The sequence below is a fragment of the Ammospiza nelsoni genome, chromosome 6 (genome assembly GCF_027579445.1).
Source record: "Ammospiza nelsoni isolate bAmmNel1 chromosome 6, bAmmNel1.pri, whole genome shotgun sequence".
Lineage (NCBI taxonomy): Eukaryota > Metazoa > Chordata > Aves > Passeriformes > Passerellidae > Ammospiza > Ammospiza nelsoni.
The window spans coordinates 48,714,149-48,733,588 of record NC_080638.1 but is presented as its reverse complement, the minus strand read 5'-3'; the positions used below and the strand labels follow the sequence as shown (position 1 = coordinate 48,733,588).

The window sequence follows — 19,440 nt, the reverse complement described above, 5'->3', positions numbered from 1 at the left end:
ACTCTCCTGTCAGAAGCAGGGACACAACAGAAGATGTCAGTAAACAACCTGGTATGAGATGGTCTGAAGACAAATACATGCTTAGCACTCTATCTAATGTTCCTTGACCTCGTTCTCCAGGGAGTACAAAATATGTGTAAGAGCTGACATGATGTGTGTTTACAATCCAGAGCACCCTGCCAACTTATTATATACCTTTGTATAAATGACATCTTTCTCAACTTATTCTGAAAGCCACTTTACCTCTGTGCACTATGAAAAAGATGCATGAAAGTATTTGCTGATGATCAAGCACAAACCTAGAATTAAATTGACTAAGCATAAAACCAACAGATCTAACACAGAAACATGACTGGCTGTATTGCCCTCAGACAGGACGGCCAAGGACAAAACAAGACCGAAAGAATGATGGTCAGTTATCAAAAGGGTACAGTAAGGAGAAGTACTTACTTCATGATAAGTATGTAGAATGAATACATAATGATGAGTACAAGGCTTTCCCACCTCAAAAAGACAGAAAGAAGGGTTAGAAGGCCATTCCAACAGCTTTACAAGTTTTATGCAGGAGTGTGCCTTAAACATCTGGTACCGGTCACATTTGTGCACACAGGACTCACATCATTAAGATTAGATGGTGTCTCAGCAGAATGAGAGGGGAAGCAGAATCTCAAGTTTCAATAAACATGCAAATCAACTGCAATGCATGTATTTCAGAAATGTGCTATGCAGACTGAAACCACAGCTACCCTAAGAGCATCATAACACCAAGGCCTTTTGCAATTCAGTGCTGAAGCACAGGCCAGGCACTCTGAGAGCACTGTGAGAAGGTGCTTATGATCCTCCACTAGGATTCACTTATCCTAATCCTCCAAAGGATTCACTTTGGAGTGCTCATTGGAACACCTGGCATCCCCACAAATATCAGCAGTCAGAATCAGAGCATAAGAGTTTTGGTTACCCCCTCTGCACATGGCAATCTTGGGGCCTTACACAGAGCCCATGCACTTCCTTGATGTTTCCTGGTTCTTATACTTTCTTTCAGTTTTCCATGACCATCATAAAAACTAAGCCCAAACCAAACACATAGGATTTCCTAAGTGTTCAATCCAGCTCATACTCAGTGTGAGGAATGAAAGTCAATTACACTACAACTCTATTTACTGGTGAGCCTCATGGCAAATACAGGACCACATGGAATAACTGACACAACTTACCATTCTATTTTCTCATCATATATGAACTAGAAGAGGGGGAAAAAAGGAAACACAAATTGACTATCTCAAAAAACTGTCATATTTCTTCACAAATATCTGCTATATCTAGACAGATCTACTCAAGTTTTGACCCTTTCTAACCAGAACTTCCACTGTACGGATTGTGCTGCTCACAAAACACAAACCTTGTGAGCAAGACCCAGATCCCTGTCAGTGGCTATTTTAAGAACTATTAAGGGAATGGTGCAAGCATGTGAAAGACAGATATGCACTCATGTACCTACATGCTATGTTGTGCAAATGACAGCAAAGTCACTTGTTTAAAAAAAACTTAACTCTTGAGTCCTTCTAACAGCTAGACCAGTTGCAGCAGAACAGCAGGCATTTTACTTCTCTTGGATCAAGTGATTATACAGATTTTACTCCATCCTGTGTAACTGCTGGTACTGAATACACAGCTAATGATCTGCTTGTATTACAAAATACAGACTAAGTGGATTCTTCACTGCCTTGCCACCAGACACATTAATGTGCACATTCAGGACCTACTGTACTGCTCTAGATGAACAAAGTGGCATCTCACCTGTGCTCTACATGGAAAAAACTTAGCCAGAATCAGAAATAAAATTACTGTGTAGAAGCAAGAAACAGCCACCTTCTCTATTTAAAATAGATGAGTAGCTCAAAATTTTTCATTTCCACATCAAGCAATCTCCTTGGTCTGAGGAGAGTGCTATCTGCACTGCATAACAGTATCCTACTAGCCTGCAGAACTTTACAAACCCTAGGGACATAATGAATGGACACTGATGGACATGGTGGGCACCTATTCCACAAGGCTGTTTCGTATTTACACAACATTGTGGAGCTCAGCTCTCACTTCCAGATGCCACTACAACTAGCTAGGAAAATAATTATTTGCCAGTGTGTATAGTGAGCAGGCTGGTCCACCAAAAATTCAAGCAATGAAACACAGTAACTGATAAGAGAGCTACTTACCACAATAAGTACAATCACTGATATTGTGTAGTACACAGAATCCCTGAACACAGCCCACTGGGTGAGACAAACCACCTGAAAAACACCACACCTTCAGCCAACAAAAATATGGGATTTCAAAAACAGACAAACAATAGCCTCCATCTTAAAATAACTTAGGTGTGTGAGCAGAATAATTATTATTACTAGCAACAATTCTGAAAAATGCAGTTCTACACTACCATTGCCATCCACCAGTCTGTTAGACAATGGATCTATAATAGGCATCAGTAATAAAAATAATATAGAAACTTCCATTATTGAAATACATTTCTTACTAATGATACTTGACTTGGTCATAATTTCAATTGTAAAGTAAAATTCATTGTACTACAGTAAATCAATTGTTCCTTGATCCTGTGGATATACTGGACTTACTACCTGAAAAAATATGATAAACAATTTAATCATCTATTGAGTAAATGGAGCAAATGTCATGCTTGTGTCCCAGATTCTTTGACTGTCATCAGCACAAGGAAGGATCAGCAGATGCCAATGATCAGTTGATCGTAAACAAAGGACTGTATTAGGACCAGTTTCCTCTGTATGCTCCATGTTCAGAGTGCTGACACCACAGCTGAACTTTTTAGAAACACTCACTATTTGTAAAGCATTTGTATAGTCTTTCCAATCTTTGAGGTTATTCACAATGCCATTTTTGTCTGTGATTTTGTCCTTTTTTTAATATATGCTCATGGAAACCTCAAAATTGTAAGCAACTGAACTATATAAAGACAAGTATCTTACTAACCTGTCCTGCAAACAGTCCACAGACACCAACAATGCAGAGGATATTGAAAACTGCTGAACCAACAATGGTCCCAACTCCTACATCTCCATGAGTGATAAATACACCTGCAGAGGGAGCAAAATATACATAACTACCTGTGTCATTTAATTTTAGGTTGCTCAGAACACATACTACTTGTGAAGTAGAGACCATTTCAAAGATTACCCAAAGCATGTTTCATAATTAAGGCTCACTTCTCTATGTAATAATTTTGTCTTTTAGTCTAGCTAGCTGTGGCTTAGAATCTTTACATATATACTTTTAGTAAATGATTTCTCAACTAGTTAGTTCAACAGTAAATTCTGTTTCACAGCTTAGTTTTCAGTGTGCCACGTCCCTCAGCCTGCTGGCCACGCTGCTCCTGGCACAGCCCAGGACAGAGCAGGTTTTCTGGGCTGCAAGTGCACACTGGCTGCACAGCGACAGATCATGACAAGCTCATCTTCCAACATCCCCAAGTCTTTCTCCTCAGGGCTGCTCTTAATCTATTTCCAAATATATCAAATTACTTCTCAAGGGACTTCAATAAATCTTCTTTTGCATCCTGTGCTCAGAATCAGACATTTCTCTCTGTGTTTTGAGAGAAGACTCACAGTTTCATGAGATATTTTGAGTAGTTAATGATACCATGAACCACAGACTAGCTGACAGTTGCAATTGCTGATTATAAATTGTCAGCAGAACAGGTACCTGCGCTTAATCTGCTGCTGATTTTTAACAGCAGATCTCAAAAAAGCTTGTGTGTGGGCTCCATACCTATAACAGATGCAAACAGTTCTGGGGTGGAGCTCCCTGCTGCCATGAATGTGGCTCCAGCAACATCTTCACTCAAATGTAGTTTCTAGAAGAAAACAATTGGTAATTTCAGCACTGCTACTGTATTTACATTGTGGACTTCTACAGTTATGTATGTAAATGAATAGCCAATTGTGGCTTACATGAAGCTGATGAAAGAAATGTATCTCTGCAGATGCAAAAGGATTGTAAATATCTCAAATTGTTTTCATTAATTTACTTCTGTAACTCTAAACACAGTCATTCAATTCCCCAACTCTTAGGGCTTCTAAAATTCAAAAATGAAAATTGGTAACAGAAAAATGCAACTTTTGTGAATAAATCCTACAAACAGCAGGCTGGATTCTGGCTTCACTTTTCAACTGTGTTAATCAAAGGTGAGTTCTCTGCTGACACAGATAAAATTAGTCCAGTTAGACACAGACAGAGCTGGGCATGGTAGAGAGATCTATTTTTACGATGGTGTCTCTTAAGCTTTAATAGGATATAGGTAACTTAAGAGTTCTCAGACCAGCAAAAACACGTGCAGGTCCACAAGCGGGCTGCATCAATTTAGCAGTCTGAAGATCTTTCCCTTGAAGCACATTTTTATGAAGGAGTTTTTTCCCTTTTTGAGAGTCTCTACAATCATGTTTAGTACACTGTTTTTCTTTCAAGGCTAGAAAAGTAACTAGGGACAAAAGGAGAAGTAAAAAAATCCTGTATTTTTCAAGAAGTTTGCCTGAAAACATCTTAAGCTGAAAACAATGGCATCCTCCACTTCTTGACAAAACAAACACAAATATGATCTATTACCAGTCATACTGTTGCAGGAGCACAAACCTAAATGTGCTATCTCATCTCTTGGTAGCTGTTCAGATGTTCAGCAGAATGTGAGACAAAATGTAAAGATTTTAGTAAGGATCAGTAGCCAGTAATTGGTACAACCAACTAGTATAACTTAAATATGGTGTCTAAGGTGCATGCTGAATACTGAACACCTGGAAAGATCCCAATTGAGTATTTTAGTGTTCCCTTAGTATTCTATTTGTTCTTCTACTGATGAGTGTAAGCTTATAACTCTGAGTAAAACCAGCAGGTATTTAGTACATTTAGTAACAGGAAAAGAGACTTTTAAACTAGCTACAAAAAAAAAACCCAGGAGTTTTTCAGAACATGGTCACTCTTAGTTTTGTTTAAAAGCAAAAGTGGCAATTTTCATTTTGTGTTTAAAAAGGATTTAAAATCTACATCTGTATTATGTATTTATTTTGTTCACCAAAATCATACATTTACAAGCCCTGTCACAACCAATTCAATTAGAATCCTAAAAGTAATTTTGCGAAGTCCTCTCAAAATTAGGTAAAGCCATTATGTTACTTTTTTTTTCTTGCATCAAAGATTTTTATTCTGAGTCCATATCCAAGGTACATACTTTTCTCACAGATTTTCTCCTTTTTCCACTTTATGCCAGGACCATGTATACTTCCTTTCTCCTTGCTAAAATGGTGGCAGATGTACAATAAGATTTGCATAGCAACCACAATAATTTTTCTATTTATGATATCTTTCCTCAAGTTACTTTTCAAAAAAGGAGTACAATAATAAATCCAACCCATCCCTCTTCTAGTTACATGCCTCAGGTATTTAAGAGTGGGGTTTGCCATCCAAGCTCATTAAATCTTTCATTTTATTTTTTTCTTCTTGAGTGTGGCCAGAGAAACAAGTGTGCACAGAACACTGGTTCATTTTTTTAATGGGAAATAATATATCTAAGTAATATTCTCTAAATAAATTTCTAAAAGAGTGATAATTTTTGTTAACATACCTCACAAATTTTCTCTAGGGATGGAACAAAGAAGTCATCACATACTATGGCCAAAGCATAAAACATATAAAGAGCCTGTAAAGAAAATACATTCAAGGAATACTTTAGATTTTTCCTGTATATGAAAAAAGGAAAAAAGGTAATGCTACCTTTATTCAAACTAGCAAAAGTATAGCTTCACTTTTTATTTCATTCCAAATTAAAATCTTCCTGTTGATAAATCTACAACATAAAACCAGATTTTTGAATGTAAGATCTCATTTGGAACATCTGTCAGACCCTAAAATATGAAAGGTACCACACTTTAAGAGAACAGGATGCCACAACACATGTCATATAATGAAAAGTAACAGGTAAAGCTACAAAGTTATTAAGTCATCTTCTATATTTTTAACTAATTATCAAACCAAGTAATTATATAGAAAGTAAAATCAGGCTGATGAACAATATTCAGGAAATATTTACACCTAGAAATAAGTGGACTCTGGCCATGGATCACTGCACGAAAATGCTTACAAATGATCCTGGTTCCCTGCATAGGTGTGATTCTCCCACTCTGCAATGCAGCTTTATGTGCTGTGCCCATGCAGTGGGCTTGATCCTGCTGCTGTCCATCAAACAGAACTCCTTTGTACTTTACTTTCCCTGAGCTGGGAATGAAACAGTAGCCTGCAGACCTCACTTGCTTTGTTTTTTAATACAAGAGAAAATAAAATTCCACATGATATTTTCTATATTTCTTTAGGGTGGCTTTAGGGCTTTTTAAATTATAACTACATCTGTTGCATAGAGGCACAAAAGAAAAGAAAGAGATTAAAGAAACTTCCACATCATGCTTGATGTTAATAATGAAGGAATCCCAAACTCTGTCTATATAATGTAAAATACAAGTCATGTGATCCATTCTGCCAGGATTTTATCTCCAAGAGGATGAATGCATAGGTACTGCAAATTCAGACTTGCATACTTTTCTTAAATCACGGAGTCATAGAATCATTTAGGTTGGAAAAGACCCTTAAGCTCATCAAGCTCAACTGTTAATCCAACAACACCAAGTCCACCACCATACCATGTCCCCAAGGTGTTACCTTTTAAGAAATTGTACTCATATAGATGTATTAGAAATACTGAAATCAAAGTATTAAAAACTTGCTGATATATACAGAACTCTACATAGTAAGGTCACTATAATAATTAACATGTTATTAAAAAATAGAATAAGTAACATAAAAGGAAAACAAGAAGGAAGCATGGTAGAGAACAACTTACAGCAATGATATGAAGCAGAATTCCTCCTTGCTGACGTTCTTTATTTGTAAATATATCTTCAGGAAACTCCTTAATGGCTGGAAGAAAAACATACTTTTTAAAAAAAAAATGTACACAGCCTGTAGAAACAGAAGAATGAAAAAAAGGGAAGCATCTGCAGAAACATATGACCAGACATAAGTGCCTCTTCTGATGTATTATATTACAGCTTGCCATTTCAGAATCTCTTTAGTGCTCTGTAGTTTTGAGACACTGTGCAATCACAGTTGACACTTACAGGAACACAGTACAGGATAATTCACAAACTACTGGTCAAGATGCAGCAATCCACAATGCTTTAATCTATTTTATGTTTTATAAACATTTTAAGATGCCAACAGAAGCACATATGCATGTAACAGCCACGTAGGTTCCTTGTAGCAATACACTGCTATATACAGTAATATAGTAATACCTAGTATAAAAAAATATCATTCCCTCTATGAGAATGGAATACATTTCTGGAATAATACTGAAATACCATCAACTGTAAGAACTTATTGTTACAGTTACATTAGCTGACAAAAGCAAATTTTTTCAGAGAAGTTACTCCTTACCACATGAAATAATATACGGTAAAAAATTAGTAAGCACACAAGGCATGTGTTTTTAATAAATTCTGCCTTAGAAAAACTAATATTTTCTGAAGTGATTAGTAACTAAAAATGCATTAAGGAAACTTCCATAATGGAAGAGAAGTGGGAGAAAAGACCCAGATCTACAGCTGCTTCCACAATATGGTTGTTCTTACATCACTGGTTGAAATACCATGCCCCCGTGGATGTATTCAGGACACACACACCATTCACACTGCAACCCCCGTTTTTTGCAGCCCTCTGTCTCCTCCATTCCAGCTGTGGCTGTGAGAACACACATAGAACAGCAAAGAACAGAGCCCTGGCCTGGGTCTCCAGCAATGAGAACAGGACCCTGCACACAAGACAGATCTTATCACATAACTGGATGCAAAGGTGTGCAGCTCCCATCACAGGTGCTTGTGCCAGAAACGCCATCCCCTTACTGCCACCACATGGCAGAAGGAATATATCCCTGTTCCCCATCTTGGCAAACTGGATGTGTCATCTGGGAAGCTATTACCTACTTGGTCATCTCATTCAGATGACTGTATAATATTTCACAATACAATGTTAAAAACTGTTAAGGTAGTATAAACTGAAGTTTTAAGAAGCATGAATAAAAATCACCATTTTTCTAATCTTTCTAAGGTAACTTTACTTCTGTGAAATTAATACTAAATAGGAAATCAGAACTCCCGAGGACATCAAAGGTAAGAGCCAGAAAATAAACTGGTGTAGGCATCTAATCACAAAACAAAAGCAAAGCAGCTTCACTGCAAACTGCCTTGCTTCCTAGACAGTGATAACAGTATGTTCTGGTGATAACAGCATTAGTAATAAATAACTACTTGTAATGAACACCTGTTTGTCTCACAGAGGTAATACTGCATGAACTAACATGAAGACGGCTTTTCTCAAAGATAATGCTCCTCTCTACAAAGAGCTCATTGTGTGCATTTTTTCTCACAATGAGACAATTCAAAATCTTTTATAAAAGTCAGGGAAATTAAACAAAGATCTGGAGCTTGGTAGACAAGATTTCTTTCTTAATGAAATGGCCACCTACCAGCGAGTTCCAAGGTACAGTATGGAGTTCTACTGTATAAACATTTGCTGTCTTTATGGCTTTATTATCCAAATAATCACAGGTTTGGTCTAACAATTATCTACAAATTCTGTATACCTTAGCTACATGCACTGTTCTTTATTTACTAGCTGTATTATGGCTTTAGTATCTTGAACTATTTGTTTTTCTTACCTACTACTGTGATAACCTGGTTTCTCAGGAAAAAGCTGTTTGGATTCCCCTGGGTCCTATTTTAAGCCTGGGGATTCAACACTTAGCTGAAGGGGGCAGATTCCCTCATCTGTATAAGCTGACAGAGGGAATATGACATTATCAGAGTTTGAGAGAGCAGTCTGCCCTCGTGGTACATCTGATACGTGTGCACAGCACGGCACTGCTCTGCTTCACACAGAGATATTTTCTCATGTATGGGAGATGAAGTTATCTGTCTGCCTGAGTGGGAGCTACATCTCCTTGGTTTCTACTGAAAAGAGACAGAACAGATGGGAGAAGGAGATTAAATGAAGAGCAGTACATCTAATGGGGCTAACCTTTGCCAAAATAAAGGAGGGGAACATACACCCATCATCTTAAAACCAGATAGAAATACAGAAATATTTATCCTGCTGGTACTGTTGCAAACTCATGGGTCCTGCAGCTCATCTTACCCAGCACACATCTCAGGAGGAAGCGAGGGCACCAAGAAAAAGCCAAGTCTATATTGAAATTGCCACCAATCTGTTCCCTCTCTCCAATCATTAAGTGAGTGGGGAAACAAAAGCACCTTCTCCAGTTACGACTTGGAGGGGACGCCACCGCCTTCTTCTCTGAGTCACTGACATAAAAAAATCCTTGCTTATGGCATGACAGAAAGCATGATTCACCTTTGATAAAAAAACAGCTGAGCTGTCTGTGGCTAAAGAGCTATACAAGGCATGCAAAGAGCATGCCTGAGAGCAGAATCCAAGAGCAGCTGCAGAGCGTAAGCTCCTGCTTGGCTCCAGAGAGAAGAGCTGGCACGGAGCAGCTGGGGCAACCCCGGCGTGCCTGTGACACCTGCCCTGACGTAGGCTGTGAGCAGATTAATTCTGGGTACCCTGAGAGCATTGTTCCCACATGCCCTACCCATACCCTGACAGGCAGGCTGCCAATGAAGGGAAGTTTCAGAATCCCCTAAGCCTGACAACCATCTCAAGAACCACGTGGATCTGTGGTTTTATAACCTGCCTTGACATGTGATTTCTTCACCTTATTAGCAGTTGATTTACTCACAACAAACATGCCAAGTCTTAACACCTGCTAAGTGTTCAAGCCTGCTACAACTCTTAAGGTTCTTCCTGACAGGGAAAATGGTTCTGCATATTTTTGAAGGCTATGTGCAATCAGCTCTGCCTTTGCATGAAGGGAGTTAGGCACATGATGTACACAAAAGCTCAATGCCCCTTTTCATGCCTACATCTCGCTCCTCTGTCCCTTCAGGCCCTGCCATAGCTACAGATTCCAATGCCTACCCCTGCACCCTGGCACTCAGGGACTGCTGATCATCAGACTCACCCAGAACAGATGTGTAAGGGGATGAAGGATAGACAGAAGACAGAATTCCACTTTTACACCTTAAATAATCATATTCACAAGCTAGCTTGAATACTTAAACTTTGTGTCATTTGTTTAAGCACTGCAAACAGCTTTAGGCACCTCTGCACTAAAGTATATTTCTGCTTTGTGTGCAATTCCCTTCCCACAGTCCAGATCCTCATCTTCCCCAGGCTTGATGTTGTGTCCATACACCTGTAGTTGTGTCTCAGTGACAGAGAACAAACTCATCACTGTGTGCAGAAGTGAGCTTCTTTGTACCTGCCAAGCAAATGCATGCATCATTACCTGGTGTCAGCAGCAAGATATCAACAGTTTGTGTGACACGAGTTTTGCAGCAGACTTCATGGTACTGCAAATTGCACTAAATTATAATGCCATACTGATCTGCTGCAAGATTTGATTGAACGCCAAAAAATCATCACTCCTTCCAACAGCATCTCCCTGAATGCAAGGGCCCTATATAAGCTGAGTTGCAATGAATAGGATAAGTATGTCTTATAATTAGTCTTGCTTTTAAAACATTTGTGACTTTAGCTGCCCACACTGGTCTTCAAAATCAGGGCACTGGGAAGATTTTGACAGAAAGATGGTTAGCAACTTGGAAAGCATCCTTCCATATTCTCTTTACCATCAATGTCAAAAGGGTCAGTCCCCTGTCATGTTTCACCTATTACTCCAGGTGCTGAAGTGGAACAGTCTCAGGAGGACAGCAATGACCTCTGTACATGTAGGCTGTGTCAGGAAACGACATAACGCACTCAGCAAATCCTCTTGCACAACCTGTGCACTGTAAATATTGTGACAGTAATTGTGCACTTGAGAAAAGAATAGCAGGTAGCTTTTGCTCATAGAAAAGCATTGGCTTCAGTTATGTAATGTAGTATTAATACCAGAAACAAAGTCAAACCCTAAGATATTACCATCACAGTGAAACTGGTTTACTCAAATATAAAATGTGTCATATGGAAGTCCTCCTTTTTAATAATACTTTCCTAAATTAGATGTAATGGATTTGAATAGTCATTAGAAAATCATATATGTGCCATCATATATTAAAGTTTTTTGGGTTTTTTTTCCACAAGCTAACAGGCCCTTAACTCTAAATTGGCAGTGAAGAAAAATGGTACACTCAGCAAGCACATTTACCCATGAAAGCTGGTAACACACAAATCTTAAAAGGACTAAAGAAGAAATAATGAACAGTTCACTGATCATGTTGGATGCCCTCTGGAAAAAGTAGGAATTATCAAGATTTAAAGCTCCCATTCCCATTTGACAGCTGTTTCCAGTTTTCTGTAGCAGGATGACTAGAGGATTTTCCCTCACACTCAGTTCAGCTTTTGCTGCATACTAACCTAGGCAGCACTCGTACTGCAAATCAGGCATGGGTTACTCAAAGAAATACACATTTATTTGAAAAATTCTGCAAGGATGCTTCTCTAGAGAACTCTTGAGTAAACTTGTCTCATGGATTATACCACCTAAGCAACAATAAGGCAACAATAACCCAAATGAAGAGCAATGAAACTATTTGAAACGCCACCCAACTTCTTTGAGAGGCATTTGTGCATCCATGTAAAACTGTGTGATGCCAAAGATCAAGCTTTCTATTTGCAGGCAAAGTACCATCTGGCAGGAGGCACACTAAGCATCCTCCTCCATACCCCTCACCTCATAAACAGTAGAATTATGAACAAGTTTTCTCTCTCTGGTATATTAATTTAATTTACATTGCTCAACCAAAAGAGAACTCCCAAGTGCAATCATATGTGCAATGGAAAAGTAGCAGCTTATGAAGCAAATAACTGACTCAACTCCCAACCATCAAATCCATTTAATATGATTGTAAAGAATGGTATTATTTATGAAATAGCCTTGAAAATTCTGTTATTATGAAGTTATGAAAATGTCTATACAAAACTGGATTAGCTACAATAAAAAGTAAAATTAATAGCTTATTAAATTCTAGACTTACATTGAGTTTCTCCTCTCTTTTATAAAAAAGTATTTTGACTCATTAAGTTGATCTCAAACAATGAAAAAGCACATTAAGAATTATCTATCAACCAAAAAATTAAAAGGCATGATGAAATCCCAGTTCATGATCTAGAGGACTCAGTGAGGACCCAAGAATACACAAGTACTGCAACATGAGGATGCATCCACGTACCAGAGAGCAGCATTTCATGTATTAACCTTTGTGTTACTAAAAAAAAAAAACAAACCTCTAAAAGGTTCCCAAGGTTTGAAATGTTTTGCTTGGTTTTTTCTCCCTGGCCTCCAGACCATTCACACAATTTCTGAACTTTTCTAGCATCTTCTCTTATTACCAGTTTTCCACTAAGCATGAGCGTATTCTTCAAAATACCACCTTATGGACCCCAACCCTTTTATTTCACACGTCAGATTCCTAAACCAGGGTGTTAAAAAAATTTTCACCTTCTCCTCTTTTTCACTCACTGACTCATACTCTGTTTACACTACTCTGAGCCAAGGCTGGCAAAGCAGCTCAAACACTGCCAGGGTCCAGCACTGGTGCAGCTTTTTCAGTTATGACATGCCATTTCCAGGCTCTGGAGGAATAATTCTGGTTCTCAGGACTGAATAAACACCATGGAATAATGTGAACAGTTCAAATGGTACTACCTCTTGACTGTCCTATGAATTAACTAAAGACGTCAGTTACCAGTAAATAATTGTGTCTTCCACATGGAATTTGTCTCTACATGGAACTTCCCATTCTGAGCTTCACACATTTGACACTCCCTCTCCACCTCTCTCTCATTTTCTGCTTCCTCAAAGTCTAGTTTCTATGGTCTACAGCATCTTGTTTCATTTGAAGGAGAGAGCTCTTTGGCTGTGTCCTTTTTAAATACAGATAAAAAGAGATGTCCCTGGCAAGATCACTACCTTTTGGAAAAAGGATAATGACTGGATTAACAATCAATGCTGTGACTCACATAAAAAGGACAGTTATTAAAAGGTCAGACAACTTTTCAGCCCTTCAGAAAAGAATAATTCCTTATGTTTTTCACAGGCAAGCCTTCCAGCTGCAAACAAGCTGGAGAATCAAACATCACACTATGAGGTTTTGGTATTCTCAGCTCAAGCTCAACGAGATCTTGTTTAGATTTTTTTTTTACTCCCAGTCAGACTCAAAAATCTCTTCCAGAACTAAAGAATGGAAAGTATTTATACTAATTGTTCAGCCTAATCACTGAATAAACTCAGTTTATTCACCTCACAATAACACCAAGAAGATGCTGCTTTGTCTGACATGTCAATAGCATCTTCAAGGGGATTTCACTGCAGGTCTGTTCACAAACTGTATTGCTAGGGGAAAAATTACAATCTGATTTCTGTAACAATGAGCTTTGAAGTCAAGCAGACAAACTGTAGCATGTCACTGAAAAGATTACAAAAAGTGTAATGTAATTTTAAGACACTGGAGTAGTGACCCCCTTTGAAATGACCCACTCCATTTGGCACAACAGGACACTTCTACACATAATTGGGTATTAACTCCCCGGTTAAAATATATATTTTTAAATACTTTAAAAAATATTTTTACAGAGTATGCACTGGAGCTGTCCTTACGTATATTGTTGCATTATGACTAATGAATCGCTTGACAATCAGAGCAGACCACTACCTCTTCCTTGGTTCCCAAAATGACTCTCAGCAGGCTGTATACAAGGAACAAGCACCAGAGAAGCTGCCCTTGGCAGATTTCCTCACACTACAGAATTTCATAGCAGGGAGAAAATCCTCCTTGTGCTGCTTGAATATGCAAGCAAGAGGGATCAGTTAAGTGAATTTAGTCCAAGGTAGAAATCATCTTTTCTGAACATCTGAAGACCTCATTTGCCACAGGGATGCGTTATTAGTCCATTCTAACATTATTCCATAGGTGCCAAATGAACAATGGGATCAAAACTGCCCTTAAAAAAGTAAAAGCTGGCTACCATGGAAGAGCTAATAAAAAAGCAATTACATTTAAGAACAGATATAAAAGAAGTGACAGGAAATAACATCTTTCTTTATAAAATATCACTGATCCTGTCCCATGAACACCTCTGCTTCAAAATGACTACAAAAGTACTTTTTCTGGGCAACGAAGTTCCTTCTACCCACCCTTCTTCAGTGAAGAAAACTGGGTGATTACTACCTCCTTCCATGTATTGGGGACAGACCTCAAATAAGATAGAATATGTTCTATTACCTGCCAGGTACACCCTCAGTAGAAGTGACAACCACGTTCAAATGGCAAAATCACTGGCAAAATTGACAGGATCCAAGTCAGACCACAGGTGAAGTTTGAATTGCTAGCAGCCAGAAAAGCTACTAGGTTACTTGAAAATTGAACAGAACACATGTAGAAAACACTGAGATGAAATAATTAAGCAACCACATGAGCTGGCACAGCAGCTATCATTCAGAACAGAAGTGCACTTTAAATGAAACTCTGCTATTGTGCCTTCAGTACAGTGAATACCTAATAATAATCTTTTGAATCCCTTCTACTTTGGTAAAAGCTTCAGCATGGCTCATTTAAAAGCAGCTGTATTAGCACACACCATTATTTTCCCCCAAATGCATAGAAAAAGAAACGAAATTTAATACTTAAAATATACCACATCCAAGTAGGAATTTCAACCATCTAGGAAAATTGTGATATTCTTCAAGTTGAAATAGCCCAAAACTATACATGGCTAAGATTCTACCAGGCTAAGATTAAGTTTAACAAATTGCTTTTTTAGAATCAAATGGGCATGAGATAGCCTAGGAACAGCAGACTTTAAGTCAGGCCTACTAAGACCAGAGAAAGGCATACAATGGGTATGCATGGGTATTGTTTACTTTTCTTACTTAGAAGCTTATCTTTCCAGATATAAAAGGAAAATTATGGAAGGCAGTTGTAAAAAGAACTAACTCAAACACTGATTCCACCCCTGCCAACTTAGGTTTGCTTCCAACAGTGAGTTTTCCTGTACTTTGTCCAAAAAACTCCTTTAACCAAGAGGGAACCAGTAAAATTCAAAGATGCTGCACTAAGGCAGAGGCCTTAAGGCCTCTTTGGTGACCTTACTGAGGCCAGAATATCCAAGAGAGCTCAGCACAGGCAAGCCAATATTTTCAGGGAACTCAGAAGCCCTATCCAGCCCTTAAAAAAATCAGGCTGTTGCGGCCACAAACTGATCTGCTGGTTAATTCGCCAAGTTTTGCTTTTCTCTTGGACGGAAGTTGAATTTTGGAAAATTATTTTAAGTTGCACCAAATAAGCTCTCAAAACAACCCTCCAACAGTGTTAAAAACCTCTGGATGAAGTCAGGCTTTGAAGTCAAGCACTCTAACTTTTGGTTCCATGTACCCCTTGGTGCTTTGAAAGAATCATTTTCATACGGAAATCAGAAGCACAATAGTTTTTCCGTGTGAACCACGCTTGTGGTATAGCCAAGTCTCATTAATTCTTTGTAAAACATATCATATTTGGTTTTTTACTTTTTCTGAAACCATGGTCCTGAAATTGTGCAATTATGTAAGAACATCAGCTTTCACTTAAAATCCTGCCTGTAGCTTTGTGTTTGTAGAAGAGGGCACAAGCCCAAAAACCTAAAAGATTTACAAAACCCAGAAGACAAACAAAAGAGACCCAGACTTGTTGTTTACCTTTTAAACAAACACCACAATTTTGTAGGGCCAGGTTTACACTTCTTGAGCACACAGGATTACTAGCATTACTTCTCAGTTCACATGTTTTAGCTCAAAGTCACAAACACATGAGAGTTGCAGCATGCAGTCTCTGCTCAATAATAAAAAATGACATCAACACATTTCTTATGCCACAGATGAACAATCTGCTTCACCTTTCCCACATAGGTAATCCCATCCAAGGCAACCAAGACTCAACTCTCCAGTTCCTATGTCGCAATTCATTTACTGCATAAATAACTTTTCAAATGGCAGATTTGCACAGTCCTCCCCAGACAACATCCCTTGGAGCACTTTGTCATTAGTCTAGAAACTCAGTGAGAAGCTGTAAACAGTCATGCAGTACTTCAAGAAAAATCTCTTAAGCTCTAGCCTCTACTATAAATTTCAATATCCTCATATTTGATAGGAAATCTGGTAAGTAAAAACCAGCTTCGTGGAAGATCTGGAGACTTCCACATACTAATACTGCCTACTAAGCAGCACCGGAGATTTCAGGAAGGGAAGCTGATTTATCTCCTAAATGCATAGTAGTTATTCCAGAATAACAGTCATATTGATATAGAATAGAGGCAAACAGCAGAGAGTCCACTACTGGAAAGTAGTAAGATAAACATTAAAATAATTTCACAATCCAACATTACAGTCCTTCTCATGCTGTCATCAATCACACAGAATGCTATTCCATAGCTACTTGGTATCTGTAAATAAATGTTGCAATAAAGCTCATATCAATTCACAGAAAGGAGGAGAGACAAACTCTACTTAGAGCAATACTAGTTAAAGGGGAATGCAAGGCCAAAAGCCACTGAAGTGAAATGAGCAAAAGGAAGGAAATAAGGGGAAAAAAGGTACCTCAATTTAGTAATGTCACAGCCCAATCATGAAAGACCTGTACAGGCTTTTTTTAGACCTTAGAAGTGAAGTGTAGAAGAAAGTACAGTCAAACACAACACACACACACCTCTCTTTAATCCAGCCAGCTCAGACACCATTAACAGAGGAACTACTGTCACACAAGCTTCAGCTCATATGGCACAAGCCCAGCTGGAAGCCTGGATATATAGGTCATAGCTGGAGCTCCTGCTTCACTGCTGCTGGTTCTACAAATAGCTCCTCTGAACTCAGGTATTTCTCCATTTCTGCACAAATTCTCAAGCTGCACGTCTGGAGTGTTGCTTTGTGAAACCAGGCATCCCACTGTCACTGTACTGCATGCATGCTCTTCTCATGCCCAAGCAGCCATCAATAGTGCACACAATTTAAACAGTGCCACCAGTTTTAATTTCTTTACAAATACCACTGCCTGACAGGCAAACTGATGAGTTATCCCCACCTCATTCTCTACTGGTTTACTATTCAGTCTGCATACAGACTATGAGGTACCATTCCACAGAAAATCCCAAACCAACATATCAAGAATGTATTTGTACCTGATAGATGCTCACAAAAGGCTTAGCAGGCACCAAACTATATTGTCCAGCCTTGAGAAGCAAGAAAGGTACATCTACCTGGACCATCAGAAAGGCACCATGGGAAATTATCACAGGCTATAAATATCACTGAGGTAACTACAAAAATAAAAACAGGGAATTATGGAGTCTCAGAACATGGTAGGAAAAGACTCAGCATCTGAAAGCTAATGAAGGCAGAGAAAAAACTCAGTGGAGTATATGCACTAAACTCTCAACAAGAGGAGCAAGAGGAAAATTACATACTTACCTAATCATACCCAACAGCAGCACATATTTTGGTCCTATATTATAAAGCACTTTCTAAAGCCATATACGTGAAATTAAAAAACATCTCAGAGCAACATCCAAAATTTTAAGAAACATCACACCAAGATGATGCCCAGAAAATACATGTAGAAATTGCTCATTCAAAGGATGCTATTGAGTCTGGTCTAAATAAGGCAAGACTCCTGTGTTAGCCACATCAAGACTCTGCAGTGCCATTCAAGGAATTTAAATAAAGCTGCAAAATATACAGATTGCTTTCACTTCTGCCCATGTAGGAACAACACTGCACTACTCTTCTGTCTTAAAATAAGCTTGTATCATGTTCATCTCATGACATCACATGGTTCGGAAACTGGTTTTGCTCTTTTAGAACTAGTTTAAATGAATTGAAGAGGAAATCCTACCTTCCTAACACATATCAGAAATACTCAGCACATATATATATATGTATATTTTGTTCACATTCTCTCTATATGGATCAATTTAGACTTTCCTCCATTAGTTAGGAGGAAAAAACCCCAACATGCACAAATAAGGTGGTTCCTTGCATTCCAGCTGTGCACCAGAAAACAGAGACAGTCATAACAAGAAATCTGATAGAATATGGCTGCAGAAGCAGAAGTTGGCTGAAAGAGTGGTCAGAAAATGAAGAAATGTGGACTAGGACAGTGAGTACTTAAATACAGCAGAGCCTCACCACAAACTTCATCTGCCTGCACCTGATGTAAGGCAAGCAGTGCCTCTGATCCATTACATCTCATCTGTCCAGAGAGGCAGACCTAACATTTCAAAACTTCTTTATATGTCCATTTTGGATTACTAAATCTATTAACTTAGCTTAATAGTGTCATGGTAACTCCCTTCAACAGCTTGGCACAAGGTAGCTGAAGAAGACATCAAGGTGACTGACCTGCTTGTGCATTTCAATTTGCCTGGAATCAAGGGTTTGCCAACACCAAAGGACACTACCCCAAAGGACACTACCAAATGAGTACCATTTTACTAGTCTTCTGTTCTGTGAAAATTCTTCTTCTGCTACTTGAAAAACAACAAGTACTGGGCATAAAATCTTGCACCTCATCTGTGAAACAGTAAGGCCTGATAACCTGTTCTTGCTTAATAATGGATTATGCCTTTTAAACTCCTTAACTTGAGCATGGCAGGGCTTGGATTCCAGTTGGCCAGTCTGTCAGAAAGCACCAGTTACTGCGTACTTCAGCACCTCTCATCAGCCACTAACACAATCACTGCAGTCATTCAATCACTGAGTGAAGCCCTTGTGTTGTGTTCCAGCACAGTTTCTCATTGATGTTAAACTATTTGAGATAGATCATTCAAATTAATTTTGCAGCGAAGACACAAGCTGAATGATAGAACATGATTTCCCCAACTTCATGGTGTGATTAATGCCTCAATTGGGAATGATATGTACCAGTTTGATTTCCAGCAGTTGTTCCATCCACTAGAAAAACCTCTTCCCATTCTTACAATGAAAGCATATATTGTGGTTTAATACAAGGCTGGGCAAGTAACAGCTTGTTTTTATCAGTTTGGTTTTTTTCTTCCTAAATTTAACAGTTGGGAGACTTTGAAATGTGTCTGCAGATGAATCAACAGCTTAAATGGTTCAGTGAGCAAAATGATTTTATGGGGTTTTTTTTTGGTCAACATGGGAATTTTAACATATTTGCACTTCGCAGACATAAATTAGAGTAAAACTCATTTCAATTTTGGTTCCCTTTAAGTCTCATTTCCTAACCACATTTTTGCTGAAAAGCTAATATTGAAATTAAG

The 19,440-nt window shown here is 38.4% G+C and overlaps 1 protein-coding gene across 1 annotated transcript in view; it reads right to left on the bottom strand.

Annotated features, from left to right (window-relative positions):
* LOC132074867 (ras and Rab interactor 3-like) overlaps window positions 1-19,440 on the bottom strand; it is a 153,062-nt gene that overhangs the window by 97,721 nt on the left and 35,901 nt on the right. Inside the window, exons 3-9 of the mRNA XM_059474905.1 lie at window positions 6,914-6,990; window positions 5,645-5,719; window positions 3,799-3,883; window positions 3,004-3,107; window positions 2,214-2,288; window positions 1,215-1,240; window positions 451-504 (exon numbers count right to left, since the gene is read on the bottom strand). Of these exons, the coding sequence (XP_059330888.1) occupies window positions 451-504; window positions 1,215-1,240; window positions 2,214-2,288; window positions 3,004-3,107; window positions 3,799-3,883; window positions 5,645-5,719; window positions 6,914-6,990 (496 nt within the window). The remainder of the gene's footprint in view (window positions 1-450; window positions 505-1,214; window positions 1,241-2,213; window positions 2,289-3,003; window positions 3,108-3,798; window positions 3,884-5,644; window positions 5,720-6,913; window positions 6,991-19,440) is intronic.